The 27827-nt window shown below is 47.9% G+C and overlaps 7 protein-coding genes across 7 annotated transcripts; 2 read left to right on the forward strand and 5 right to left on the reverse strand.

Annotated features, from left to right (window-relative positions):
• Positions 1–193: 193 nt before the first annotated feature.
• Positions 194–2368, reverse strand: N7447_002010 (uncharacterized protein; the record flags this gene model as incomplete). The annotated part of the gene is made up of 1 exon (XM_057226286.1): positions 194–2368. One exon carries the CDS (start codon positions 2366–2368, stop codon positions 194–196), a length of 2175 nt encoding a protein of 724 aa, XP_057090302.1.
• Positions 2369–4071: 1703 nt separating this feature from the next.
• Positions 4072–4857, forward strand: N7447_002011 (isocitrate lyase/PEP mutase family protein; the record flags this gene model as incomplete). The annotated part of the gene is made up of 1 exon (XM_057226287.1): positions 4072–4857. One exon carries the CDS (start codon positions 4072–4074, stop codon positions 4855–4857), a length of 786 nt encoding a protein of 261 aa, XP_057090303.1.
• Positions 4858–6983: 2126 nt separating this feature from the next.
• On the reverse strand, positions 6984–7681 carry N7447_002012 (uncharacterized protein; the record flags this gene model as incomplete). Its single annotated transcript, XM_057226288.1, has 2 exons — positions 6984–7386; positions 7461–7681. The coding sequence occupies 2 exons, from the start codon at positions 7679–7681 to the stop codon at positions 6984–6986; spliced, it is 624 nt and encodes a 207-aa protein (XP_057090304.1).
• A 2637-nt stretch (positions 7682–10318) lies between these two features.
• N7447_002013 (putative C2H2 finger domain protein) lies at positions 10319–11749 on the reverse strand (the record flags this gene model as incomplete). Its single annotated transcript, XM_057226289.1, has 3 exons — positions 10319–11089; positions 11142–11281; positions 11332–11749. The coding sequence occupies 3 exons, from the start codon at positions 11747–11749 to the stop codon at positions 10319–10321; spliced, it is 1329 nt and encodes a 442-aa protein (XP_057090305.1).
• Positions 11750–18896: 7147 nt separating this feature from the next.
• On the reverse strand, positions 18897–20330 carry N7447_002014 (glycosyltransferase family 31 protein; the record flags this gene model as incomplete). The annotated part of the gene is made up of 1 exon (XM_057226290.1): positions 18897–20330. One exon carries the CDS (start codon positions 20328–20330, stop codon positions 18897–18899), a length of 1434 nt encoding a protein of 477 aa, XP_057090306.1.
• A 1762-nt stretch (positions 20331–22092) lies between these two features.
• On the forward strand, positions 22093–23826 carry N7447_002015 (uncharacterized protein; the record flags this gene model as incomplete). Its single annotated transcript, XM_057226291.1, has 1 exon — positions 22093–23826. One exon carries the CDS (start codon positions 22093–22095, stop codon positions 23824–23826), a length of 1734 nt encoding a protein of 577 aa, XP_057090307.1.
• A 116-nt stretch (positions 23827–23942) lies between these two features.
• On the reverse strand, positions 23943–26349 carry N7447_002016 (DUF3405 domain-containing protein; the record flags this gene model as incomplete). The annotated part of the gene is made up of 6 exons (XM_057226292.1): positions 23943–24005; positions 24076–24120; positions 24181–25021; positions 25083–25692; positions 25743–25963; positions 26063–26349. Coding segments are annotated over 6 exons (2067 nt in total), but the record flags the coding sequence as incomplete, so codon positions are not given.
• Positions 26350–27827: the final 1478 nt, after the last annotated feature.

Raw genomic sequence — 27827 nt, forward strand, 5'->3', positions numbered from 1 at the left:
GCCTAGCTATCCAAAAGTAAAGTGCTCTAGAGCATGATAAGGAAATTGGGTCATAAGAATATGAATTGCTACGGTATAGATGAACAATATGATAATAAACATACAAACGCCAGGCCTGTTGGTAAAGCTGGCACTCTGTCGAGTGCGACATGATCACCATGCAAAGGGGATAAAAGAGATGAACGAAATCAAATTACGAATGAAGGCCATCACGAAGCTGTCGATCTTCCTCCCAGATTTCCTTCTTCATGCGTTGCAGATGAGTGTGCTGCCTTTGAAGCTTGTCGAGGTCTACCTGGGGCGGGTTGGGGAGAGCTGCAAGGGAGTCATGCAGGTTGCGGTACTTTGTGTAAAAGTTCTTGAATTTCTGAGACTTCTCCCGCAGCTGCTGTCGAAGAATCTCGTAGCTCATTGGTGGAGATGCACTGCCAGTGCTGCCACCGCTAGAAGAACTGACCGCTCGGCGCCGCTTTGCTTCCAGGTTTCCGGTAGGACGTCCTGCATGAGGCACAGACAATTGATCGGACTCAGCCTTGCGCTTCAATGGGTTGTGGGTAGCGGGAGTAGCCTTCGTGGTACCGTTGGCTTGGGGGGTAGCTTTGACGGTTTTTCCAGCAACGGGGGCTGCACGGCCCACCTTGGTGGTTTTGGCCAGTTGTGAGATGAGAGGTGAGGACGAGGATGAACCGGAGGATTGGTTATGGCTGTCAGATCGGCTGCGGCTGCTAGCGGTAGCATCGGAAACATTGGCAGGAGGAGAGGGGCCGAGTGGAGACGGCTTCTGCGGCGAAGTAGAGGGTCGAGAGGGAGGACGCTTGGAAGCTGTAACCTTGGTGACTGGTTTGGATGGTTCAAGCTTGGGTGTTTCAAGCTTAGGCTTCGATGCCTCGGGTTTAGCCTTGGAAACAGGAGCAGATGGGACTGAAGCAGTCTCGGCGGTGCGAGCCTTGGCCGGTGCCTTGATTTTCGGTGCTGGGGGTTTCGAATTGGATGGAGTCCGCTTGTGTTCCTTCGGTTGCCGCTTGGGTGCAGGTGTAGGCGTGGGCGCGGGAGCGGGAGCGGCAGGGGGGATATCAGGCATGTCGGTATCATCATCTTCGTCCGAACTGTGGACGAATTCCGCCGACTTGATCTTGCTGTCCACTTTGACTGGGGCCTTCCCACCGGTCTTCTTGGTAACCCGTCCGGTGAGGGTGCTATTGGTATTCTTGGTTTTGGTGGGTGGTCGCTTGTTCGGGTCCTTGTCACGAGCCTTTTGCGAGGTCGAAGCAGTCTTGGTAGCAGGCGTGGATCCCTTTGTGGCGCGGTCGGTCTCATTGTCCTTGCCCGAATCCTCCCCGCTGGCTTTGGCGAGTGGGCCGGCGGGTTTCTGGGGCGGGCCGGTACGAAGGTTCAAACGCGACAGGCACTTTCCCTTGCCTCGTTCAGCCTTTGGAAGAAGTGTCTGCCAAAGTTTATCGGATCGAGAGATGCGCATGCGATCGAAGGCAGAAATAGAATTCTCAATGGCTTCCTTTCGGTCCTCCTCGGTGTAATTGAAGCCAAACAAATCCAGATCCTTGTAGACTTTGTCCTTGAGGTTGTATTTCTCGGGATTGATTCGGTTCACAACGCCGAATTTCTCGCCGAGGGCGATGCAGTCTTCGACGGTGCTGCGAGTCTGGCGGGCAAGAAACTTGGCCGATACGGCGCGGACGGCGAGGAGGTGAATGAAGGGAATCTTGAGGGCCTCGAGCCTCACACGATCCTTGGTTTGCATCATTGGAGCAGATGTTGGGGTCATTGCGAGAGAGGGAGACTTGGGAGCACCCAGGATAGGACTTGCAGTGAGAGAACGATTGGCAGCAGTCTTGAGGAAACGGTCTTTCTCAAGTTCTACTTTGGTAGTGGGACCTTTGTAGCCTGACTTGCTGCCTCGCAGAGCCTTCAACTCATCCGGATGTGCGATTATGTGAGTTTTCTTCGACTCCTTCCCTCTCTCATGAGCATTTAATTTTTCCTCCAAATCTGCCAGTGCCTGATCGGTGGCCGCCGTAGCATTTTTGGCCTTTTCAACCTCAAGGCTATGACTTAGAACCCCTGTGAAATACAGCGTCTCTTTGTCGGCGGAGGTATGGTAGATCTCGGATCGGTGTGTTTCGGGGTAGGCATGGAACGTTTGAGTCTTGCCCCCATAGTGAAGTGATGGGTGCTTTCCCAGCCGGACTCGAGCCGGTTGATCCTTTCGTAGGCTCTCAATCAGATCATCGAGGGTGCTCTGCACCAAATTCAACCGCATGATCTGATTTGGCTTGACGGAAGGATCACCGGACTGGTCTCCGAGGTGGAGAGACAGTCCGGTCTGCGGAATATTCAGACCGGTCGACATTATGGGAGTTGGGGGAGAGGTCAAGGTCGGAGGGAGGAAGTGTGAGGGATTCGAGGTGAGCAGGGTCGGATGGCAGCGTGAGAGCTGCAGGTCAGGCGGCCAACTGCAGGGAGTGAGGTAAAACCATACGCCATAAGATCGGGATTAGGAATATGGATATGAAGGCAATGGAAAATGTAAAATGTAAATGAGTGAGAAGTGAGAAGAATGAGAAAGGCAGAAAGAGAGCAAGGCGAAGCGTAGAGTGGGGAGAGCTGACGGCGATTCCTTGTAAAATTACAGGGGATTCCCGATACGTTTTTTTCTTTCTTTTTTTTAAATTAATTTTGATGTATTGACTCCTAAAAGTACAGTACTTTCTATATATGATTCATAATCCTATAGTATTCTATATTCCTATACCTTCAGTTCCTGACTTCAATACGTCAATACCCTTTCTCTGTCTCAGGGCCTTTGTCAAAAGTCCTATTAAATTTTACTTCAAGTTTTTGTTACGATTCTTTTCTTTGTTCCCCGTACCAGTCCTAATACCTATAATTTACATGTACATTAAAAGGACCTTAAGCGCAGCCGACAACCGACGTTGTTCAAACAAATACATTACCATACCGTGAGGAGAAAACAACTCCAACGTTTCCCGAGTCTAGTTACGGGTGTGGTCGGGTTTTGACTTCGAGATATATTAAACGGTAGAGTATTAAGAAAAGACCGGATTATAAAAAGAACATCTGAAACGAGGGAATACATTCCAATCCATCTCTCCGACTACCCTGACCTCAGATACCAAAGGAATGCAACAGCTTTGCCCCTCGTTCATATGCACCGGATATCCAACCCGGAAGGTTCCCAGTGTTACCAATGTTTCGCCCTACATCGGACTAGTGGACTACGGACTTTTACTCCTTTCGATAGGCCGCCAATTCCTCGTACCACACGTTGTCGGGCTCCCTTTTGAGTACTTTTTAGTCTCTGGCTTTTTTTTTTATTGAGCTTCCATTATGAATCACCTGGAAACAGAGAGGTTTCTCTAGGATATCTCCGGGGTATAGGGTAAATTCCACCTGGACAGTTCATTCACGCAGTTCGCGCACTTCACGCAATTCAGTCCCTCTTATTGGATCTTCGGTTTCACAGCTGCATGGAAGGTCCATTCATGCATCCCAATGGAGCAATGGAGAGCAAGCCATCTGGCTCCGGGGGGTATATTATTGTATTACGCCCTTTTCTTTTCTTTTTCTTTTTCTATTTCTGTTCCTTTGCGGTTTCGCCCCCATTTGGGGTGTCGAACCAGTCAATTCCAGCCAGTCGATCTTGACCCCAATCAACAATCTCACACCGATGTGGCAAGCCTAAGAACATGGAAGTTACATTGATCCCCCCGTAAGCAGTGTAATGACCTGCATGGTCTACTCAATTTGTGTAATTCTTCATAAGCCGAAGAGGGGAAAATACCGTGGATCCCTTGCGCCATTCGGCTTATTCTCCAAGTCCAGTCTGAGACAAGGGGAAATAATATACCATTGTCTGCCACGATCTGCGTAGATCGGAGCCTGCAGATGTTCTCGGCTCCGAAACCCTTCAGCGCTCGTATTCAGTGACTCAAGACGTCTTTGTTCAAGTTAACATGTTAAGTATATAGAATAAAAGAGAAATCCCAAATAGCCCAAATAGCCCAAATATCCAAACAAAATTTAAGAAAAAAAATGTCAACCCAAAACGACATCGCCAAACACCTCCGCTCCCTCCACCAACCTGGCAACCCCCTAATCCTAACAAACGTCTACGATGCCGCAACAGCCTCTATAATCGCCTCACTACCAACAGCGCCCGCCATCGCGACAGGGTCATATGCGATCGCTGCAACGATCGGTGTTGACGACAACGCCCTAACAAAAATCCAACACCTGACCGCGATAGCCGCCATCGCCGCCTCTGTCCGTGCTACCAACCCTGCCAAACCACTAACCGTCGATGTACAAGATGGGTACGGTGATGTCTCCGAACTGGCAGATACCATCTCCCAGGTTATCGCGCTAGGCGTTGTGGGCTGTAATATCGAAGATATGGACGCCACCGGCGTGCTGCGGTCGGTAGATGAGGCTGCGGCGCGGGTTGGGGCTGTTGTTCAGGCGGCAAAGGCCGCCGGGGTTCCCGATTTTGTGGTCAATGCTAGGACTGACGTGCTGCTGACGGATAATGGGACCATTGAAGAGGCCATTGAGCGTGGGAGGGCGTTTTTGGACGCCGGTGCTACTACGGTTTTTGTTTGGGGCGGGCCTAGTGGGAGGGGTGTGTCGAGTGAGGAGGTCCGGAGGTTGGTTGATGCCCTGGGAGGTATGGTTAACGTGAAGATGAATTTGAGGGAGGGCTTTCTTGGGGTAAAGGAAATTCGGGCGCTGGGTGTTGCGAGGATTAGTGTTGGGCCGGAGTTGTGGAAAGCTGCTATGAAGGCATTTACTGAACGGGCTGAACAACTGTTGGCTTTGTGAGTACATACGTATTTATGCTTTTGTAGACAAATCCATGGATATATTGCGTTTGATTCATCGGTTAGGCATTCACGCACTCGACAGGATCATGCAGCCCAAAAGTAAACTCTCTGGCCTTGATTCAATACAAACTAATTGGTTGATTTCGAGTACATTTGCGGTAGGCATTCTGTATATCATGATCCCGGTATCATCAAGTCCGACTACATATGCCATTTATGCAAGCATTCCCATAACAACAGTGTTCGTCGACAAGGCAAGGTCCACTATCCTCTTTACAAGATGGCCAATTATCATCCGTCGATCGACATTTGTTAGCAGCGCAGTAGCCCGAGCAGCATTGGTTATTCGGGTTGCCGAATTCACAGGATGCTAGCATCAGTTCAGTTAGAATGGGATAAATTGTGTTTTTATATGTCATCTCTCGATCCTTACAGTAGACACCCGCGCAGGTGGGTGTTGGGACACAGGTTGTGATAGTCGTTGTCGAGGGCGAGACAAAAGTTGCCGTCGTGCATGTTTCAGTGAGGACACAGGCTGGAGCACTGCCACATCCTCCTGCTGGAGAATCTGCGCCTTCTATTTTGGAGGAAGACATTATTAGTAGGTTGGGTTTTGATGTAGGCGTTGCTTCAAATACTTACCGCTCAGGGCGAGGTGAGCGAGGACAAGAACAAAAGCTTGATAAATATGCATCTTCTAGATATTCAGGCCGTGGTTGCGTGAGAATTTAGCGTGGTAGGTTAGTTAAAGAGGTTATTCAGTAAAGCTGCGAGAATGAGTTTTGTGGAGTTGCTATATATACATCGCATACCAAGACAAGCGAATTCCTAAAGCATCAACTCTTGAGAAAACACAGGACCAGATGACCTACACCGTTTGTGGTGACGTTTCATGCTCAAAATATACTCGCGACTACCCCGGAATTTCCATCTCGAACCATGGTCAATATTCTCCTAACGCCACATGGATGCGAGGGCCAATACGAGGGGCTCGGTAAAGTCGAGATTCAATTGGATTTTATGTGAGACATCATTCATCATCCATCATTCAAAATCTTGCTTTATTGGCTTCCGTTGGTTTACATTAGCAATGTGATCAATATGATGCTGGATAAACTTGCCGACTGGTGAAATCATTGTTTCGAATTGATCGTTCTATAGCTTCTCGTCATCTGAGATCATTAATAGACGATGAATCTAAGTCACATTAATGACCTCACGAGCTATTAGCTTTTAGTGGATGACAGCAGGCCTAAAAATAGTCCTAGTAGAGAGTGAATAAACAGCCCGAATTCTTCACTATATGCCACTTACCGGTGTCAATCAAACACAAATTCCAACTCCTTACTCGGTCGCAATCTAGCGGGAGATTTTGAGTGGTTAGATTCCCAGGATGTGTGTGATGTGTGAGTCGGTAAGTCGCTATAGGACAATGACTTCTTTATCATCGGCATTGTTCTTCAAAGCATTCCTAGCAGAATGAGTCAATCCTACCAGATCTTAGAACGAAATATCCTACCTTATGTCTTCATCTTTCCCATACTACAACCATATAGTTTTGAACTGTAAAACATCCAGAAAATGAGACCAGCATGCAATTGACTATGTTACATGGGAAGTGAAGACATCACAGCTAAATGGGTGGAAGGAATCTTCGCCGAAGAAAGCACTATACGAGCCATCAGCAATTTCATGGTAAAGCACATGTAAAGAAGAGTTGCTGTAGAGAAAGTCTAGCGCTACCATAGAACCCACTGTGTTATCATCTTGTTTAAGGTCTTTTCTAGGGTCTTTTCGGATATAACCGCTTAACTCTCCTCTAATATTGTCAGTAGGACACCTTTGATACAAGTTTCTATACCTTTAAGAGCTACATGTATGTATAGATGTTGATTCATGACAGCTCGTTAATCTTCTGCCGGCGAAAAACACGGTTGGCGCGATGGACCCCAAACCCTGCCATACGCATGAAATTGTAGGATGGCGACTCTGCAACCTTCTGGTGCCCCAAGCTTGAAGCGACAATATTCCCCAAAGAACAAGATCGCAACGAAGTCGCAGCGATACATTATATCCATAACCATACTTCTATCTCGGTTTTCTAAATGTACTAGATGGGTGATGTCACTTAGCTTGGGCCCTTTTGTTCTCATGGAGTATATCGACCATGAAATAAACATGACAATGGCTTTGAATACAACTGAACTCGAAGTGGAAGACCTGGAAGACCGCCCATGCCTTGACTCCAATATTGACTTTGGTAAGCTGGCTGTACAGATTAGTGTCTCCTGATCTTAGAACAGTACAGTTCATATCCGCGTTTGCCATCTTATGGGTGATGTTTGCAGTGTAAACGTCCCTCTCAACGACCGTCTCGCGCATGTAGTGCCAAACTCTACGGTCATATCTGAAGCTCTCCTCCCGCTGATTTAAAGCTGCATGGAGGCTGCCAAGTACATAAAGAATCAGTCCAGTCCGCACAGGGTCTCTATCATTCTTTCCCAAAGTCTTTTCTCTGCTGGCCAGGCTATCCAAAAGAAATGTGTTGCATTATCCAAGCTTGCCCTGCGCAAGCAAAACCACAGCTCGGATTGGACTCACCGCGAAATGTAGTTGCCGAGAGCTTTGCGTATCCACAGGGCCTTATTGAGATCGGCTTCCCCTTCCTTGCACCGTCTATCCTGTATTCGTGAGATTCCTCGCTCTGCGTCGGCGATGTATAATCTGCCATCCGCAGTTCCCAGATCTTTACAGGTTTTGGAAACTAGATCGAAAGAAAGCTCCTTGTTAATGCGGCTTGTCTCAAAATCGCAAGCATCCATGGCATGGATGTGCTGAGGACTCGCAGATACTGCGAGCAGTTTCAAAGAAGCCATCCAATTACTTTGTTCGTTCACGCTCTTTTTGATACCAGGTAATGTTAGACTATATAGGGGAAATGCCTGAAACTCGTATGCTCACCATGCTGCATCGGTCAGTGACTTTGCGAAAAGCAATTTGGTCGCCTCCGAGGGGTCAGATACCGCTGGCCACAGCTGATGTATCCTCAGAACGTGAGGGTAAATCGCTGCACAAGCAGGTCATCTTCCAACATATGACCTGTTGTCAGATGATCTGGGCTGGGGTAGCTCTGGCTCCTTTGATGGCTTAGGCATAGCCGATGGCCAGCCATTTAGATTATATCTAATCCATATGATTCACTTATTACCCGTGAGAGATGTCTTGGGCTATTTCATTTAGTTTCTTCGGGTGTTTGGCTCCTATGGCCGACGGCTAGAACCTGACCTACAGGATTCATATACGTAACGGAGCTTCATGTTATCATAAAGCGACAAAAAATAGCGTAAGCCTCCGGGGCGAATAGATTACAGTTTCTTTTTAAACCCTCGTATCGCTTTACCTCCACTTGCATATAATTTTGCCTTTGCGCTTGCACGTGCAACGCCTCGCGGGCCCGTCTCATTCGCCCTTTCTAATAGTACTTAGTATACAACCGTTGTCATAGTGCAATACCTAGGTATGCTGATATACGTATTAACATTCTTATGTTGCAAAGGTTGAAATAACAAGATCACTGGTGATATGTAGCCCCGAATGAAAACCATCTGTCCCGCGCCTTCTGCCGGAACAGAAGTATCAGTGTGAAGGTCTTCGTGTTGCTCTTGGCTATATTGATGTCACTGCTGTATACCACAACTAAATCGTGAGGCCGTTTGGACTTGGAGGCAAAGGTGGAGGCAAAACGGGATGCATCTTCTAGTTTCGCCGATTTGAAGATCCTACGGTCTTATATCATCCATTCTTTGATGTCGAGGTAATCATTGCCCGGAAAGACAGACGTGCTCTAGAATCTCCTTAAAAAGCGAGATAATTGCTCTGGTGTAACTTTCGGGCGTGACTGTCAAGACACCGGTTCCAGTTGTTAGTAGAATAGTCCTTGGACAGGTGATAGGATGAGACTTTACGTGCCGGCTTTCTGCGCTCCATGTTGTCTTTTGACCAAATATAACTGGTCACATGCCTAGTATATAACAGTGAATGATTTGACTCCCAAGGCGCTGATTAGCGTTGGACAAGAGGGCCTTTCAAAAGAGCCCGCACGATGCACGCCAGTATTAAATCAGTATATTAATTATTAGTGGATGGTAGCGAGCCTGACTCCTCACACAAGCAAAGGATGAGGTGAATCGTGGCCACCCATAAGAGTGCTTGCGCTAATGCCAAAGCGTTGTCTTGCATTTAGTCTGAGCGCGCTATGTGATGATTCGTCGAGCAAAGTGGGCGACACGAGAGGGGTTTACCCAGAGAGTTTTGACTCTCCTTTCGCGCTGAGAGCAAGAGTTTGGCGCAGCCATTTCTTCCAATCCCGGCGGGAATAAACGAGCTCTCATTGGCACACCTGTCACGCCTCATGTACAGAAGAAGAAGATGATCATCATAACCTCGGGCTTATGTTTAACTAGTCCTTGATCTGGAAGTACACTCTGCCAGGCGAGGAAGCTTCACTATGGCCAAGTATATAATTTGCCAAACATTGTGAGGCCCAATATACTAAGTCCTAAGGTAATGCTAGGCACCTTTATGTATTACGTCAGGGCATAGTCTTAACTATCCACATTCCATCTGGCGAAACTAGTCTTAGATTGCCCAGGTTGTGGAGCACAGCTCCATCTGATTCAAGTTCCTCCTCGTCATCACATAATTAGGAAGCGTCTTAACCCACTGGCGTGGCGTGGCGGTTGCAAGCTCGGAGAGAAATGGTCGTGCGATCTAAGACGAAATGCGAGTTCAATGACTGTCTACTATCATCGTTCTATTATACAAAAATACCAACGCCGGTGAACGACGACCTCATTTGAAAGATGGTATTCGTCGAGGAGCAAGCAGCAAGAAAAGCAAAGCACACCGTAAACGATAGTTAAGAAAGTAGAACCAAAAAAAAAGCAATACAATAATTAGATGTATGAGACAATAAGAAAAGGAAACAATAGAAAGAAGCATAACTAAAACTAAATCCCAACCAGACACCAGCATCAGGAGTCTCCCTAAAACAAACCCAGATCCATTCCCGCACCCATCCATACCAAAGACAATTCCTAGTCCAACCATCTATCTATTCCTATGGATGCAGTTCCTCATCTGATCGTGTCTCGGTAATGTCATCCGCAAGCATTTAACAAAAGAAAAGGTGCAGAGACAACATCTTGAAACAAAACAATAAATCGCAGATTTGGAAACACGATCAGACCGTCCGACTCCTTCCAGTGCACTGGTTTCCCATCAATATAGTACAAACAGATAAGAAAATGCATGAAAAACAAAGGAAATAAGAAATCAATCGAGAGGCATATAGATGTATTCTCTCGTGGGAATCAAGGGGCTTATGCAATGAAGTTATTAAACAAAGGAAACAATGGAAAAATTCAAGCTGTTGCGAGACACTTGTATTGTGAATCGCATCAGACAGCAGTGGACCATGAGTGGTCACCTCGGGGCTTCATTTCGTAGTTCTCTGGCTCGGTGCTGGTGGGTCGACGAATGGTAGAGTTGGGGAAGTACATGTGCGGCGGCATCGATGTCGGGTACGAGGGGCCAGTGGGTTCAGGGTAAGTGAAGTCGTTGGCCGATCCAGGCGATGGCATGCTACCATGAGACGGCGAGGCCCATCCTAGACTAGCCATGTGCGGACTGCCGTTCACGCTGTTGGGGCGGTGATCACTGTTGGCCGGGGGCTCAAGAGGTTGGGGCGGAGCGTAGGGATGCGAGGTCATAGATGGCCGGGCGTGGGGCGCACTACCGTAGCTCGACAGCGAGGGGGAGGTCGCCGTCGGGGAAGCCCGAGGGCTGCCTTGGGGGAAATCCCCACGCACATGAGGCGGGATAGGACCGGTGCCCATGTAGTAGTCGCCAGCAGAGCGGTGCATGTTCAGCGGCGGAAGCTCACCGCCAGGTGACATGGATGGGTGTTGCGCGGGTGACGGTGTAGAATGGATGGAAGCGTGCTCGGAAAACATTCCTTCGCCAGGACGTCCATGATCCTTGTTTTGCCGCAACTGGGCCTCGGTTTCAGCCGCAGCTTCTTCGATGGTCCCAGTGTGGTGATTTTGGTGCCGTGTCAATGTCGTACGGCGCGTGAAGGTCTTCTGGCAGTTGGCGTACGGGCATTTGTAGGGTCGCTTTCCGGAGTGAATACGGCGATGTCTGGCCAGTGAAGATGAGTCGCTAAAAGGCTGAAATGATGTTAGAGATCTAGCCGGAAAAGAAAGAGGAAAAGATACACACCTTGCCACATCTCTCACACATATGAGGCTTCTCTCCAGTGTGTACACGGGAGTGTACTGTCAAAGCCGAGCGTTGAATGAACTGTTTTCCACACCCTGGCCACTCGCAAGCGTGGGGTCGGACTCCGGTATGAATACGCTCTAATAAATTGTCAGCAACCGCATCTCCTAGATTTCTGGAGAATACATACCATGTCGAGCAAGATCGCTGCGCCGTGCGAAGCCCTTGTTGCAGGTTGAGCAGTGGAAAGTCTTTGGTGGCGGTTCAATTCCTGCTCTTCCTTGTGGGACGGGTTCCTGCTGCATCTGGGGATCGCCAGCGTATCCTGGAGGAGCATAGGCCATGTTTCGAGAGGCTGAGCCCGTGGGCTGTGCATAATAGAAGGAATCGGCAAGTCCGGCATCCATCTGTATGGGCGGGGGACCGTGAGGAGGGTAGGCGTTGACAGGATTGTCCGAGCCACCTGATTCGCTCTTCATGGTGGGCGAAGCTCCGGTGTGTAACTGTGTGCTCTGTTGGAAGTACTGTTGTTGTTGTAACTGCGCTTCGACGGCGGCGGCGGCGGCGGCGGCGGAGTTTTTCCTGTTCAGGATGGTTGGGAAGTCCATGACCCGACCCAGCAAGTAGCCAAGGGACTGCGGTCAAGGACTGCTTTCGAAGACGTCCTTCGGCAGACCTTCCGACCAGTATTCCCACGATGTTCGATGGCTGTTGGATTCGAAGTCCTTACGCGTAAAGGACTGGTTGATATGGAGGGTGTGGCGGCCGGGATGGAGATTCTGGTCACGAAATAGCAAGTTCTGCCAAGTCAGGATATAGTTAGAACGAATTTTCTGTACGGCAGGTGCTCGAATGCAAAAATTCCGCGAGCTGGGAAGCCAGAAACTCACCCTGGGTGAACCGGTATTACACGCGCTGTCTTGGACAGTCCCTCAGCGAAGAATGGAACGGGGTAAATTCTCCACTTTTCTGCAGTGGAATGCAAGGTTGCGTAAGAGTATCGAACGACGGGCTTTTCTGCCAAAAAAGAGCCAAGCTCCAGAGAATAATGTTGTGGTCGGCTAAAGGCGGAACGCGTGATCGTTTGTTGGCGGAAAGATAGGTCCCTGTTCAGGTTCCTAGTACGATGAAAAAAAAAGTCGATGGTCAGCACGAAATATCACGATAGTTGCGATTCCGATTTATTTCCACAAGCGCTTGGCCGTAAGCTGATCTTGTATCTTATGCGCGATCCTCGGTGAGGGAAACCAGTCACAGTTGAAAAAGACGAGACCAGCATGGGGAAATTGTCCGTGTTCACGAAACCCAAGCTACAGCGCAGGGTTGGGCAGCCAAAGGCGGAACAGGCGAGATGCGTCATAGGGAAATCGCGGTGAATGCAAGGAGAGCGAAAACACACCTTTTGGATGCTCAAGGTTTCAACGGGGAAGAGTCGAGGAACGAGGAAAGATCGAGGGAACGGTAGAAATTCGCGCAGACCGGAAGTGGGGGGAAATGTAGACAAAGAGATATTAATATAAAAGAAAGGAAAGGCGAAGGGTTAAAAAGTAGAGAAAGGGGGGAGAAATAGGAATTATGTTATTATAGGTGATTTAGGTGTGGTAGGTGCCACTGTCTGCATCTCTGTACATCATTTTTTTATTTATTTTTTTTTTTTGAGTATTCTATGTATTCTATGTAATTTCACTCTATGCCCTTCTATATTCCGTATATAGTCCCAAGGTCTATCTAATACATTCAAGACCTTTAAACTTAATTCCCTTTCTAGTAGGCTAGTTCTCCCAGACCCAGCGAAGCCCGCTAGAAGGAAACCTGGCCGCCAGAAGGATCCACAACGTGCCCTCCCCGAAATGGATACGAAAGGCCGATCCAAAGCTGAATTTCCATATTTATCCTATAACTCTCCTGAAATTTCACTCTGGATATAGCCTATAGTGTGAGGTTTATTTCCCCCAGACCCAAATTGAGGGATCGGACTAAATAGGAACTATGTTGTAATGTATAAAGGCGTAAAGCCCCAGTATGAAAGGGGGGACGACCCCTGAAGCTAAAAAGGAAATGCCTGGTATGGTCCCTTTCGGATTTTGCGATTAAAAACATTCAAAAAGGAAAAAGCCTTAAAGGAAAAGAAACGGGAGACCTCGGTGATCAATGACATGCAGGTTTCGCATGGTGTGACACATTGAGTGATATACTTATTTTTATAAGGAGATTACCCTCGATAGTCTATCCCGACTATTGTTAGCCGAATATATCGTAAAATTGAGATTCACCTTCTAGAAGGTTTCCGCATGGTAACCTTGTACGTATCTCAGTATCTCACGCAGCATATATCGGTTACACTGTTGGTAGGACGAACTCACTTCGACTTGCTATCCTCACCCTTCTGTTTCCCCTCTCTCTTTACCCTGGACTTTGACGATCCTGTAGTGGAGTCCATCCGGTGTGCATCGGTAATTACACACCCATCTCGTTCGCCCCTTTTCCCTTCTGGGGGCGCTAGAGGGCACCGGTTGGCTTGCTTCAGCCTCTGGGAACCCACTCTACTGCCACAAAGACGGCACGGATGACTCTGCCAAGCCTTCTCCTGACCTTCCAGAAGGCCACCAGAAGGATCTTAGAACATCCGTGGAAGCTGTAGAAGGGGAAAAAAGACATGCGCGGCCCCCCATCCTGCGCACGGTTCGGAGCCTTACCAGGAGATCAGCGCTGAGCCTGTGCACTATATCTTTTCACATCGAGGGATTAATGTAGGAAAAAAAACAAAGAAAAAAAACAGAGCCCAAAACTGTATCTATTACGCATACCTAGAGGCAAATTATAATAAAACACAATAAAAAAAGGGGGGGGAGAGTTGGGCACCAGGATGACTTGTCCAGTCACATTCTGTCTGCCTTTTCGTTATTCCTCTTCATTGGCCTCTACCCTCTCTCTCTCTATCTCGCACACACACCTACCGTTCTCAGCCCCTCACCAAGCTAAACACACACCCCCTGGCAATTGTGACGAAAGTGACGACACCCATGCATACTGCATTTGCCAGGTTTGGTGAACCCGGCTCCTGCGGAGAGTTGCGGAGATTTATCTCCTTTCTACCTTTGTATGCAGATCCGTGTCAAGCCGAATAGGATGCGAGGATTTAATAAACCAATACCTAACATTTATTTTAGTTTGCTGCCTATTTTTCCTTGATTTTGCGCAATATCGCCAGTAAACAGAAAATCGAACTTAGGCGGGTCAGGCCGACGCGCATTGGATAGCTCGACACGGGGCGATTCCCACATGGTTGTGGCTGAGACGTGTCTTGGTGTATCATGTCCACGCTAGTCTCCATATTTCTATTAGTAGAACATATCCTTCGTCCTGTAGGCCCCTGGGAATGGAGCATGTCCCTGTACAGGTCAGTTTTGGTGTGTTTTAGGGGTAAGTTTTGTTTCTGACAAATCGGGAATTCTCTTCCCCCCAGGTGACTCTGTGCATACTCTCGGAAAGATCACGCCCTATTTTATATAAGCAGATATACCCACGAAAACAAATATCCACAAAATCCAGGAACAGCCGCTGACGCTATGACCAAAAGGCCCATTTTTCTTTCTCTTCTTTTGCCGATTCCACTCTGATGTCACATTTTCTCCTGGGGAAATTGAGCACTGGCCCACTGATGTGCCTAAGTCATCACACCAAGGTAAATAGTCCCGATAAATCAACACTAGCTCGTCTCAGCCTGTTGCGTGAGACTGCAGAAAATCTACTCCGTAATATCCCTGGTAACGCCCAAATCTACTCCGTACCAAACTTGTGGCGTAGAAGCTAATGCAGAATCTCTAGCATTGTGTTGCACCATGCTCCGTGCTCCACCGGGAGGCACCTCATTATAAAAGAAATATTTGAAGGTTATATCATTTATGGTCTGAAGGGGAAGGTCATTGGGGACCCGGAACGCCTGTCCACATGTGTCGATACACATGGCTGCCCCCCCCTTCCCCCGTAATACGATGTAGACTGAAACACCACGTCTTTAATTCCCCATCTCCTATTCTAGTCTTGACTGCCTTCCGATTCAAAATTGCGCATCTGGCTCGATTTGATGGAACTTGATTCAGGCTATCGGTTACTATGTACCAATACTCTGTACGCAGTCTCCATCTCGCTCAAATATCAACTTGCTCCGCATTAACCCTGGTCCTAACTGCTTATTGCTTACCGCTTGCCGCTTGCCGCTTACTCCACTTGGTCTCATATCCGTTATATTGTATCTCGATCGGCATTGAATGCCGATCGATCTTCAGGGGTTCCATAGGATCTTGTCTGGGTCAACGGTATACCCCTACGGCGTACGCCGTACTCGGATGTTACTACCAGCCGTTATTGTCTCGAATAAATGCTAGTCAGATAGTACCCCGTGTGTTTGCGGAGTTGAAGTGTGCCCCTGCGAGGGGGTTTATTTCTTTCTCAATTTTGTAGCTCTCAGCTGGCATATTTATATGGTATTTTGGATGTTTTTATTCTAACATTAATAGCTACGGTGTTTAGCTAAGTTAACATCTTGACCAAGGCTGCGGAGCCGGTTTTATATATACATACTATATATATATTCTCAATATTTTCGTAGAAAAGGGAACAGTATGAGATGGTTGATACTGCGAGATCACATGTACCAATACGTACCGGATTTCCCCTGGCGTGTGGGGCTTTCTTATTTGATCTGCTGCCGCTTTTATGAGGGCGCTCAGGCTCAGGCTCACTGAGTAAATGTCAGCACGGACTCGATCAGTGATCATGCTCAGCTCAGTCACGTGCAGAATGACTGATGCCCAGTGTCCAATCAGTGAGCAACACTGATGTACTCACCCGTTTGCAGCCGCTTAGGCTTGGCCTGATGTAGATCCCGGGGATCACGACTCTGCGTCTATGCATACCATGGGACGTAAGAAGCTCACGTTCCGGGCCGACAGGGCCGTGCTGCGGCCCGGCTCTGATCATAATCTTTAGGCGCAATGAGGCACTATGTCAATGATTACGGCGAAATGATTCTAAGGAGAAATTACCAGGCAATGTGTATGGAGAAATGCACGGCACCAATACATCTTCTACGCATTTCGAAGGGCCAGCTAGAAACCTAGTCCTACATTGGTCTACTGAAGTTTCTTTATCAGCTGCAACACACGTCAGGCCATGAAATGCCTGACGTCAAACTGTGATCAGCACCAAGCTTACATCTAGTTCTACCTTGGTCTAGTGAACTTTCCTCATCAGCTGCAATACACGTCAGACCATAAAATGCCTGACGTCAAACTGTGACCACTATCTATTTCTACCTGAGTATGCTGAAGTTTCCTAAGGATATCAGCTGCAATACACGTCAGACCATACAATGCTTGACGTCAAATGTGATCAGCACTAAGATTACATTTGGTCCTACCTTGGACCTTCCAGATCCTAAACCGAATGGAGGGTGATGAGGAGTGGAGCTGGAGTTATTTAGTGAGGTTCTCAACTGGAACTGCAATCTATTCTAGGCCTTAAAAAGATGTCATGATGATCACAACTAAGACTGAAGATTCATTCGACTCCTCGTTCTATTAGGCAAATGAGGAATATAAATAACTACATATTTCTCGCCCAATTGCTTGTGAAATTGTAAACAAGCAAAATAAATTACCACCACTTAACTATATTACCACCACTTGAGTTAAATCTTCCTATCTGCGTGATCTAATACCTCATTTTCTACTATCTTAATATGAAGTCTCTTTTACTTCTTTTGCTGCTCTACGTCCCCCTTTCCTCTGCTACCTGCGCCTTCCTAGGCGGTCAAAGGTGCAAGAAGGCCGGTGGACCTGTCAGTGGTGATTATGAAAGAACATTACAAATATGTAACGACGTTGACAGTGATATGTGCTACTGTGTGAAAAAATCTGAAGACTACTGTACTGCGTATAACAGTACGGAGCTCCAGCAATTCGACCAGGAGTGCACAAGTCAATCTGGCTGGACTACGTTCAATTGCTAGCCTACTAGTGTTTGATCGGTATACGAAATGATCTTAAAACGAACGGAGAAAAACGGAGAAACTTTTTAAAACGAACGGAGAAACTTATATGAAAATTAATGAGATATGTGCTATTGACCAGCGTGTTTTGAGCGGTATCTGAACTTATGAAACCAACATGTTCGATAGCAGAACGGAGGTTGGGGCTTTCTGTCGTTGTATAGAGTTTTTTCCCACTGGGTTTTTACCTCGGCCGACAGTTAGCTAATAAAAGCTGATTCTATAAAATTACTTGATACGGAATGGTGGAAGGCACACTAATACCACGTGACCGTGTCTAATGCCCGATAAAATCATGTGAACTCTCTCATTATCGTCTCTTAAGGATCCTAGGGCCTAGTTTATACACCGCTGCAGTAATAATCGGAGGTCATGATTGTTTTTGTGATCATATGTAACCCATCAGGAGTAGCGGCCTGATTTCTACGTGGGGTTATAAGTCTGGCACGATCTAGACCTCGTCATGGTGAATAACCACGCATATACAGTATGAGCTGGAAATTCGAATATACCCAACTCTTATGCCATGTCGTCACGTCATATGACAGACTGTGATATAAAGAAGACCAGGAGTCCGCCACATGATAAGGAATTCTGGACAGAGCACTTTTATCACAGTGAGGTTATTGTACTATCTTATCTACCATTGAAATAGGGGGGTTTCCGCCATTTAGGGTTCATCATGGGATTCCATAATGAACTGTAAGCATTCTCGTACAACCCTCAGATCGAGGAATGATGGTGGGTTCAACGGTTTTTCTTTTTGGTGTGCGGAGCTAGCTCAGATGCATCGGCAAGACCTGTCTCGCCATAATCGTTCATGCTAGATCCGAGGAGAGCTAACATTCTAAATGGCGTGGGAACTTATTTTTCTCACAAGGGAAGGGTCGTTCAGTGATCCAACAACGGGGAGGATCTCATTGATTGACGCTCAGATGATGATCAGTGAGTGGATCAGGGTATTAACTAGTTAGTTAACTACTCAGGGACATGCTCAGTTCCACTCAGTGATCAAAAGGCGGCAAGAGGTGAGCACTAAAACGGAAAGGTCTCGAGTGTCAGGCATTTTCCGATACATATGTTTGACACCTGTACGCTTACGAAATACCATGGGTAGTCATTGTATCCACCTGGGAACATGCAGGGGGCATATTCATTGGTTCCATGGTACGACATGATGGTTATCGGTGAGCTATGGCCAGGGCTTTTGGCCTTGCTTATGCCATGATAAGCAAGGCGGGTCCTACGCCCCTGTTTCCCATATCCATCACCGTCATCTATATTGCTTTGCAGAAATCTGTGCTTATTCCTATATTGGAAATGCTCGAGCAGATTACGAGTGCACATGATGAAACCGCTACCCGAATATCCGAACCTAAAACTGTCTGCGTCTGTGCTAGAGCAGCTGGTCAAGACCAAGCCGTCTACGGGTGCCTTCATCGGAACTATATCTTCAACAGCTACAATCTTGCAGTAACGCGAGGTAATCCGAAACTTCCATATCACATTATTCAACTCATTAAAGTAGACAGAAGGTGTATCTATCATCTATAAACAACGAAGCGAAACTCCATGCAAAGTGGCATTCCTTTCCCCATGCGCCTGAATGTGGGTTTCTTGATCCAGCAGACCGCCGGGGCCCGGAGACCATATAAAGGAGCCCATACACAATCCGTACATGTACCAGACAAAACCAAAAATATTTACTTTAAGCGCCATGACAGCTCCAGGATTTGATCACCATCCTTCTCATCGCGCATAACATACCACTGAGTGATACGGTCGTTCGGCTCGTGGACGGCATCCACCAACAGGAAGCTCTTCTTGCCCTCGTCCTTGCGGCGGAGAGGACCCAATTCGTGCAGATAAGATTCATCATTGGCACCATTGTGCGAATCCCAGGTTTGCTCCATGGACATGTCGTCCTTGTCTGGGTCAACGTGATACTTGATGACCGAGAAGCCGTTCGTCAAGATCCAGCCGTCGCCGAAGTGCCATTTGCGGAGGAGGCAGCTGTCGCCGCATAGCTCAGCGACCACCGCGAGCTTAGGCATGTCGGCGAGGAACCAGGACCTCCAGTGGTGCACTGTGAGCGAGGGCTCGCGGCCGGACTCGAAGAATCCAGAGGCATCGCGCATCAGGTCCAACTGCCGCAGACGGTGGTCCACCGTTAGCCGGGTCTTGGTGTAGCGATAGACGCAGATGGCAATGCGGCGATCGCCTGTGAAATCCATCGTAGAGCACTGATCGTATACGTCGGTCAGTTCCGTCAAGAGGGGTTTCGACAAGAAGACGCCCGCGCCTCCGAATCCAATCATCCCAAATGCCGCAATCTGCGGGATAGACTCTGACAATCCGCCAATATACATGGAGGTGGTGTGGTCGTATTCAGCGAGCGCATTCACCAGCCTGGGCATCGACAGGAAGAATGTGTCGTCGTCGATGATACAGCCCCATTGGGTTGAGTCCCGAGCGTTTTGTTTTAAAAGAGGGATAAGCGCGAAGTATCGGTTGAGGTAGTTATCGTCCGACTCTGTGATGTAGAGGTTGATCCCAAGACCGTCGGCCTTGGCCTTGACATCTCGGATTCCGTTTTCCGACTGATCCGGTTCGATCAGTGCGAAGATGCGAGTGCGCGAGTATCCAGCCCAGTGAGCGAATGCATCCAGGGACTCATTCAGTCTCTCGACACTGGTTGCGACTCCGAAATCGATGTGTGACGCGTCCGCCAATTTCGGCGGCTGGGGGACGCGCAAGGACACCGGGGCGGGAATTGAGCAGCCGTCCACCGCTCCCTCAGTGCCCTTTGGCACTTGCAAGAACGGCTCGTCAAGCCATTGCGTGTAGGGCACTGGCTCGTCCGTCATATCGAGTACGATTTCGCGACGGGTATATTGGGCGACTCTGAGAACTTTCAGGGCTGCCAATTTATCGTGATCGAGATCGCACGGGACATCGGGGCTGACGGTGATGGTCATGTTGACAGCTGTCTCCAGCGGCAGTTTCACTGGGTCGACTGAGGGCCATAGTACAACGACAAATCCTATCACAAACAAGAAGGCGACTCCAAACCGTAGCACCTTTTTCCAGGCCCATGATACCCCTGGAACCGACCCATCCCGCGCGTTGAATATCATATTTTGTGTGAGATTGTGTCGGGTTCTACCGCATTGCGGATCCAAAAATTTGGTCTAGGACACAATCAAGGGCCAGTCGCAGGCTGAAAGTGAGTATAAAGATGCCCAGGTGGTTTGGAGGGGATTGGAGAATAAGAAGAAGAGGAAGAAGAAGAAAGTGAAAAAGAGGTGGAAGACAGGGTCAAGGGACGATCATGGTTCCATGGGATGAAAATGGGCAAGGCCCATTCTCTAAGGGGTCTGAGAGACGATCAATGACGTTCCAAGTCCCATTTGGCGGATGTCACGTGCCCCTCGTATATAGTGTAAGTTTCGGTTTGGTCCCACTGTACCTACATACATATGTAGGTACTAAGGTATAACTTGCCATTGGCAATAATGTCCAGGTACGAGACATAGGGACATGGTTCCAATGACAGTTCCTTTCATCCAAAATGATGATTTCATTACTCCCAAAGCAGTGTCCAAAGTACTCCGTCTTGCCGACGGATTACAACCCTGCCCGTGCCAAGACCTCCTAAGCAATGGCTCCGTCCTCTCACTCGTCGCTGATCGCTCCGGCCCCCACATCCGCGCGTCGTCTAATTGCCCTCTGCTACTCCCACTTTAGCAGCCAAGACACTACTCCGTACTCGCTCTAGATAAGTGGTACGGAGTACGACAGATTAATATCTGGACACCATTATCCTACTCGATAACAACTGTCTAATGTGAGCATTTAGGGTCCAGCTCGATTCACTCATTCCCACTACGCTATCGCTCAGCCCCACTGTCTTGATTGCAGATCTTTGGGTGATATTCAAGTCTCTTATGGAGTATGGAGTACACTTTTACTCGTGACAATATATTGAGGTCGAGTTGTTCCAGCCCCCCAATGCCAATGTCGGGGCTTACTCCGTGCTCCGAACTGGAAACCCACTTGCATAAATGATAAGACAGCCTAGATCTGCCTTGCGCATTATTTGTGTGGATAATCCTCGTTCCTCTCCGGGTTCCATCGTTCTCCGCACTATGTTCCCCAAGATGGCTGGCCGATAACTAACGTAGAGACATTTCACTTTAATCAGCTTGAATCTTACGAGTCCACTAGACAGTCTCCTTCCAACGTCGCTATTCCTAGGCCTTTTCTTTCCGTGAAATGGGATTTTTCCTGTAAGTAGTGTGAACGTCGTCAAGTTGAATGTACAGCAAAAGGGCACCGTCAAGTCAACACACATGCATCGATGGGGAATGTTAAGCATGGACTGCCGTGACTGATCCGTTTCTCTCGTCTGTGGTTTCAACGTCACATAATGCAGCAAGGGTATTCGACACGCCTACATGTTAATGCAATTATAGATTCCCCCATATCACGGCATGAAGAAGAATAGGTGCATTAAATCTGCACATGAGCGCTACACTGAGCATGTGCACTCCTTATAGCTTGAAACCCGCTCCTTGCCGACACGGAAAGCCACTGCGCCAGCTTACAACACTAAAGACAATACCCACATAATCCCTGTGAATTCGCAAATTAGTACTTTTAACTACGAGTCATACTAGGTAGCACGCCCGTCAGAGCGCACTGTGTGTTCTATATCAAATGATGATCAATCAGGTTCAGTATTGCGCCCATTAAACCATGCATGCCAAGCACTTAGGTTGGGGGCCAAACGACGATCATAATTGTCCTCTGTCGAGACTCCTGGCACTCACTCCGCTACAAGTTGTTGAATGATATTTTCTGCATTCTTCCCACTATACTGCAGAACCGTTCTTCAGAATGGCCCCCGATGCCACGGAATATCTCTTCTATTGGCTGCTCGCCACAGCAACCATAGCGCATGCAGGTGGTATTCCTTGGACAATGCCATGGTCTGATCAAAGCTACGGCCCAGATGGCCCGTGGCACGCTGTGTCGATTGATTTGGGATCCAACAAGCAGTCAATTGATCTCTACCCCGGCGACCGATGGGCTAGTGTCATTCTGGTCGATACCGTCTGCTCTGACAACTCAACTCCCTGTTATGCAAGTCGAGCTGGTCTCTTCGACCTCAACGCATCAACATCTGCCGTCACCTTAAACACACCGACCGACCCGAATGATCTAAAATGGCTCTCTGATCAGAAAAGTTCCGGCGTGAATAATTGGGGTGGTACCGGATATGTCAAAGAAGGGGTTCTCGCCGATACGATCACGCTGCAAAATGGACATAGTGTGCCAAACGTCTCTATGGCAACGATTTACGAAGCCTACCAAGAGTACCCAAATGGAAAAAAATACCCGGTTTCTGTGGGGACCTTGTCGTTGGGAGGTACAAAGCCTACCCACGTGGTGGATGGGAGTAGGTTCAATTTGCTATCCGCTTGGGAGCATTGGAACGATTCTTCGTCTGACCGTATTCCATCATACTCATGGGGGATGCACATTGGATCTGTGGAACCTGACATTCCGGGCTCGTTGGTCCTTGGCGGGTACGATCAAAGCCGAGTGCTGGACCAAGTAAGCTCTCAGCAGGTTGATGATACGAGACATCTCGGCAATCTCAAGATTTCTCTCGAAGACATCGGGATAGGCGTTGCCACTGGGGACTCACCGTTTGACTTCGAGAATAAATCAGGGCTGTTCAAATGGGGAAATAGCATCAGCAGCAGGGCGAAAAGTGTGGAGATCGATGCTACACTTCCATACCTTTATCTTCCTAAGGAAACATGCGATACCGTGGCAGCTGAGCTCCCGGTTACATTTAACGAAGATCTGGGTCTATATTTCTGGAACACAGACGACAAAAGCTCCGAGAAAATAACATCCTCCCCGGCATACATGTCCTTCACATTCGAGAAGGATGCGACAAACACTCAAAATATCACCATAAAAGTTCCTTTTCAACTTCTGAATCTCACACTTCAAGAACCACTGGTGGAACACAACACAACTTACTTCCCATGTTATCCCTCTGACTCTTTCATCCTCGGCAGAGCTTTCCTTCAGGCAGCCTTTATTGCCACAAACTGGCAAGAAGGCATTGGGAGCGGCTACTGGTTTTTGGCACAAGCACCTGGGCCGGCGATTGGATCAGGTGCTCAGCAGAGCATTGGGATTAGTGACATCTCGATCAAGCCTTCAGCCAATTCGTGGGAAGACAGCTGGAATGGGTATTGGGAACCTCTTTCATCGAAGAACTCCAACTCCAGTCTCCCAACTGAGGCGAAGGCCGAAACTGGCCCCTCCAACTCCAGTCTCTCAACTGGAGCAAAGATTGGCATTGGCATTGGATGTGCGGTTGGTGGCTTGGTATTGATTGGGATAATTGCCTACATAATCATATCCCGTCGAAGGCGAACAAATTCGTACACAGAGACCAAAGATGAACATAGCCATGCACCGATTCCTGCCGATCAGGCGAATCCATTTTCAGCGACCGAGTTGTATACTCGTTATACAAGTGAGCTGCAATCAGACAAGGGCATTCAGGAAGTACCAGGGTCTACTACGATACGTCACGAACTTTCGTGATAGCCGTAAAGAGCCCCATCAGCTCCCCGCTTGGACCTGTTATATATTTTGTTCCATAGCAACATATTCTCCGCCCAGTTATATAAATACATATGGCACGATGGCTCGGTATAATTTCAGCGCTTTTTGAACAAAAGGAACATAGATGGAAAGCAGAGTGGTCCGTATAAGTCCTCTCGCTAGGAAAAAGATGTTTGTCAGTTCAAATGACCTCAAATTCAAACGTTCAAGGGAATTTATGGATCTTACCAAATCGCCGGTTTCGAACCAATTTCGACCCTGGCGATCTTGGTGCTAAATATGGACCAAGCAATTAGAGCAGCAATGAGACTTGATCAGCGGTTCTATACTCACATGGCTGCCATCGGTATACTGTTCAGGGTCGATCGGGTAGCCCAGCCATCTCCGATAGAAGTTCCCCGCAGTTTGTGATTTAAGCATGTACGATAACCGATACAGTATATGATCCAATCGGTGATCCAAGTTCCAGATGCTATCAGTTCCACCATTGATATTATCAGGTTCACCTGTGTTCAAAATTCGTCCAAGCTCCTTCGATGTCCATTTCCCATCGACATAAAGAGCATGGGGCACGTGGACGGCTTTGAGCCCATGCCAGAGAGCAAGCGAGGGAGCTGTCATCTCAGAAACAATGCCCATTCCTCGTTGAATTTGCACAACGTGCATTTCGTGCAATAAGCTCCTTGATATGCGCCCTATGGCCACATGGGATGCTCGTCGTGGAACATCTTCTGGGAGTTCCCATAGCATATCTCTGAATAGCCACTTCGTATCAATAGGATTAAAGATTGGTAAAAAAGTGATGAGATCTGCTTCTTCGCCAACGCCCCATTCATACTTATCATCTTCCGGGAAAGCGACAGGAGGCTTAGGGCCTATTGGGGTTATCTGAGGGATGCTTCTAGGTCCCCAAACACTCTTTCGGTTCTCCATAGCGGACTCAATCTTCTTGAGGAAATTCTTCCAAATTCCATGTTCCCCTGGAATATAGAAGTATGCGTTGCGCTCCCAAAGATACTTCCGCGGCTGGGCTTTTGCAAACTCCGCGGACTTTTCGAGAAAATGGTAGGAATGACCGGTGAATCTGGAATTCATCTCCAATTGCCAGTAATAGTCAAAATTGGAGAAAATTTGAGAAAATATCTGAACCGGTTGCCAGTACTGATAATATGTCCTGAAGATTGTTAGGAGGCCTGCCGTAGTTCAATGGCCGTGGAATTGGAAAGGAACTATACCGATGTTCGTCGATCTTAGGATACCACGACTCCAACGTCTTGTCGTTGAAAAGAATGGTCATGTCCATGAATTCGCGTGGGACAAACTCGGCTTTAATATTATCCATATCCTGGATATCACCTGTGTATATGGGGATGGTCTCGTCTTTGACATGACACAGGATAAAGACCTCATACTCCGCACCGGAGTGTAACGACAGCTCCATGACAAGAGAGCGGACATTTTGCTTCAGGTCTTCGGTCCATGCCATGCCATGCCAGGCACGTAGGACAACGGCCGATCTTGTTTTGTACTGCGGCAAGCTCCGCGGCAGAGAGGCTGGTCGATCGCGAGGGGGCATGCGTGCAAAATAACGAGAGCGGACTGGCAGGGTGAGCTGGATCGAGCGTGAATCGGCTTTGCTTGGCGAATATCTTTCGACGTTCCTCTCAAAACATTGTGATTGAAGCGATCCCCAGTTGGTCTCGTCCAAATTGACTTCAGAGGCAGAGGAAGCATGGCTGGTATTACTCTCGTACCCATACACACCCAATCGAGAAGAGCGATCGGTACAGACATTTCCGTCGACACCTGTCGCCAAATATGACCCCAGCAAGGCTGAAGGGAAGTCTATTGACTTGTTAGAGATGTTTTGTGTTTCCCAGTGAACTAAATCTCACTTTTTTGGATACCTGGGTAAACAGATATCATGTCTTGGGCACTTCTGCGGCTCAGAGTCTTTCCTCGCGGGCCTTCACACGCGCGAAAACTCCCTACAAATTCTTTGCGCCATTCACGACTATTGTATTTTGGATAGGGATCGTAAATTATTGGGATCGGGGGGTAATTATCATCCTCACGTGTTACTGTCAAGGTTCCACCACGATAGAATTCGTCCTCCCTATAGATTATGGATTAGCAAGGAATATAAAAAAGAGATTGAGAAACACCCAGCGATTATACGGGAGAAAATATGAAATAGAATCAGTGGACGACATACCGAACATCACGTAATGTTCCAAGCCCGGTCGGCTCATGGGCAAATGGTGCTCTATCATCTCGTGGCCTCACTTCCCGCGAGATCTTACTGACTATATCTCCTGGGCGGATAACAATAGACCTAGAGGGCCTTGTATTAGGTCTTGAATCGGAGGAGATTTGCAGCAGATAGTCTTGCCTATTTAAAACTCTGCTGAGGATGAACAATGATATTACAGCGAACAGTGCTAAATAGCATGCTCGACTGTAACGGCGAAACGACTGTGCCGGATGTTGTGCTCGTGATTTGGCTGTTAAAAGCATTGAAACAAAAGATAAAGGTAAAATGAGCAAATGAGCGAATAAGGCAGGATTTTGCTGCACATGTATATTCTAAGCACCAACGGGAATGTGGGGACGTGCCATAGTCCTGATTATTAGCCTGGGCTTGGCCATGGGAGGTTCTATACGGCTCTATACCCGTGGACTCCTAACGGGACATCGACCTGGGCAGACGTTGGCGGAGAGTACGTGGGTCGTGCACGGCCCATTTACCGAAATAGGAAGTACCTACAACATCAATACTCCTCCATATGGAGATTCTCCTGCGAGGGAAATAGGGCCGAGATAGATTGTCACCAAAGTTTACTTTTAGTAGAACTGGAGTTACAATCCCTGGAGGTTCATCTACATCTACATACATGTAGGTAGGTACCTATCATGGCAATTGCCTAGTTAGGTAAATCCTCTCTAGTACGTTTCAGGCTCTTCCAACGGGCCGCACGGAATTCAAGCTCATCGGCCCAAGCTGTTGTACTGTTGGCCTCCGTTTTATACGTACTTTCACTAGAAACACGAATGATGATATGAATGTACCTCCATATCCAAGGCTATATTGTACAGGCTAAGCACTGTGTAGTATGTATATTACTAGGAGCCGGGGATACTAGCCCTGGAGGGTGCCGAGAGGTTTCGCCATATAGAAGGTAGGCTCCGATCTATTAGGTTTCGGCACTTCTAACCTGGGTAGATGTGCTGGCTGATCGTCCAGAACACATGATCGAGCTCAAAATGTGATGACTACAAACCTCTACCTACAACATACATGGAGGTATATGGGAAATAGATTGTATCAATATCAAGTCCGCCATCCCATGTTGGGGGGTTCTGTCATAATCCCACAATAGTAAAGCCTCAGCAGGTGTATGCACTACGTTTTTTCGATGGGGTTGGTATAATTTCCTAGATACTCGCAAGCAACATGTGGGATGGACTAATGAGAGGGCCGATGGGAATTGAACACGACGATGGGACGGAGGCATGGACATAGTGAAAAAAAACTTTCTTGTCCTTCCAATCTTGACCAGAGTGAAGTGCGTCTGGCTATACATAGTTCAACCCGATAGGTACATACGAGCATATTGAGAGAAAGCGCGCTGGCAATACCCGTTGGTCTTCTGAGTGAGTGTGCTTTGTAGCAGTCCAGCTGCGGAGTCTCCCCCGGTGTTTTCCCTCGTACATTTGAAGTACTCCAAGCCCACTCAACTATTATATATATCGAGTTTACAGTACAAGGGTTGGCTTAAATGTTGGTTTAAATGCAGTCCCCCCTTAGCGCACACTCTATAAACTCCAGAATTTCGAGATTTGTGGCCCGTTATTCGTGAATTTGTTGATGCCGAACTAGATAATAGGACATGACACGTGAGCTACGGCGGGGCACATGGCGTTAAGCGCAGAACCCCCCGATGGGGAAAAGACCAGTTCCGCACATTGCTTGATATCAG

The sequence above is a fragment of the Penicillium robsamsonii genome (genome assembly GCF_028829455.1).
Source record: "Penicillium robsamsonii strain IBT 29466 chromosome Unknown utg000001l_segment0_segment0, whole genome shotgun sequence".
Taxonomy (NCBI): Eukaryota; Fungi; Ascomycota; class Eurotiomycetes; order Eurotiales; family Aspergillaceae; genus Penicillium; species Penicillium robsamsonii.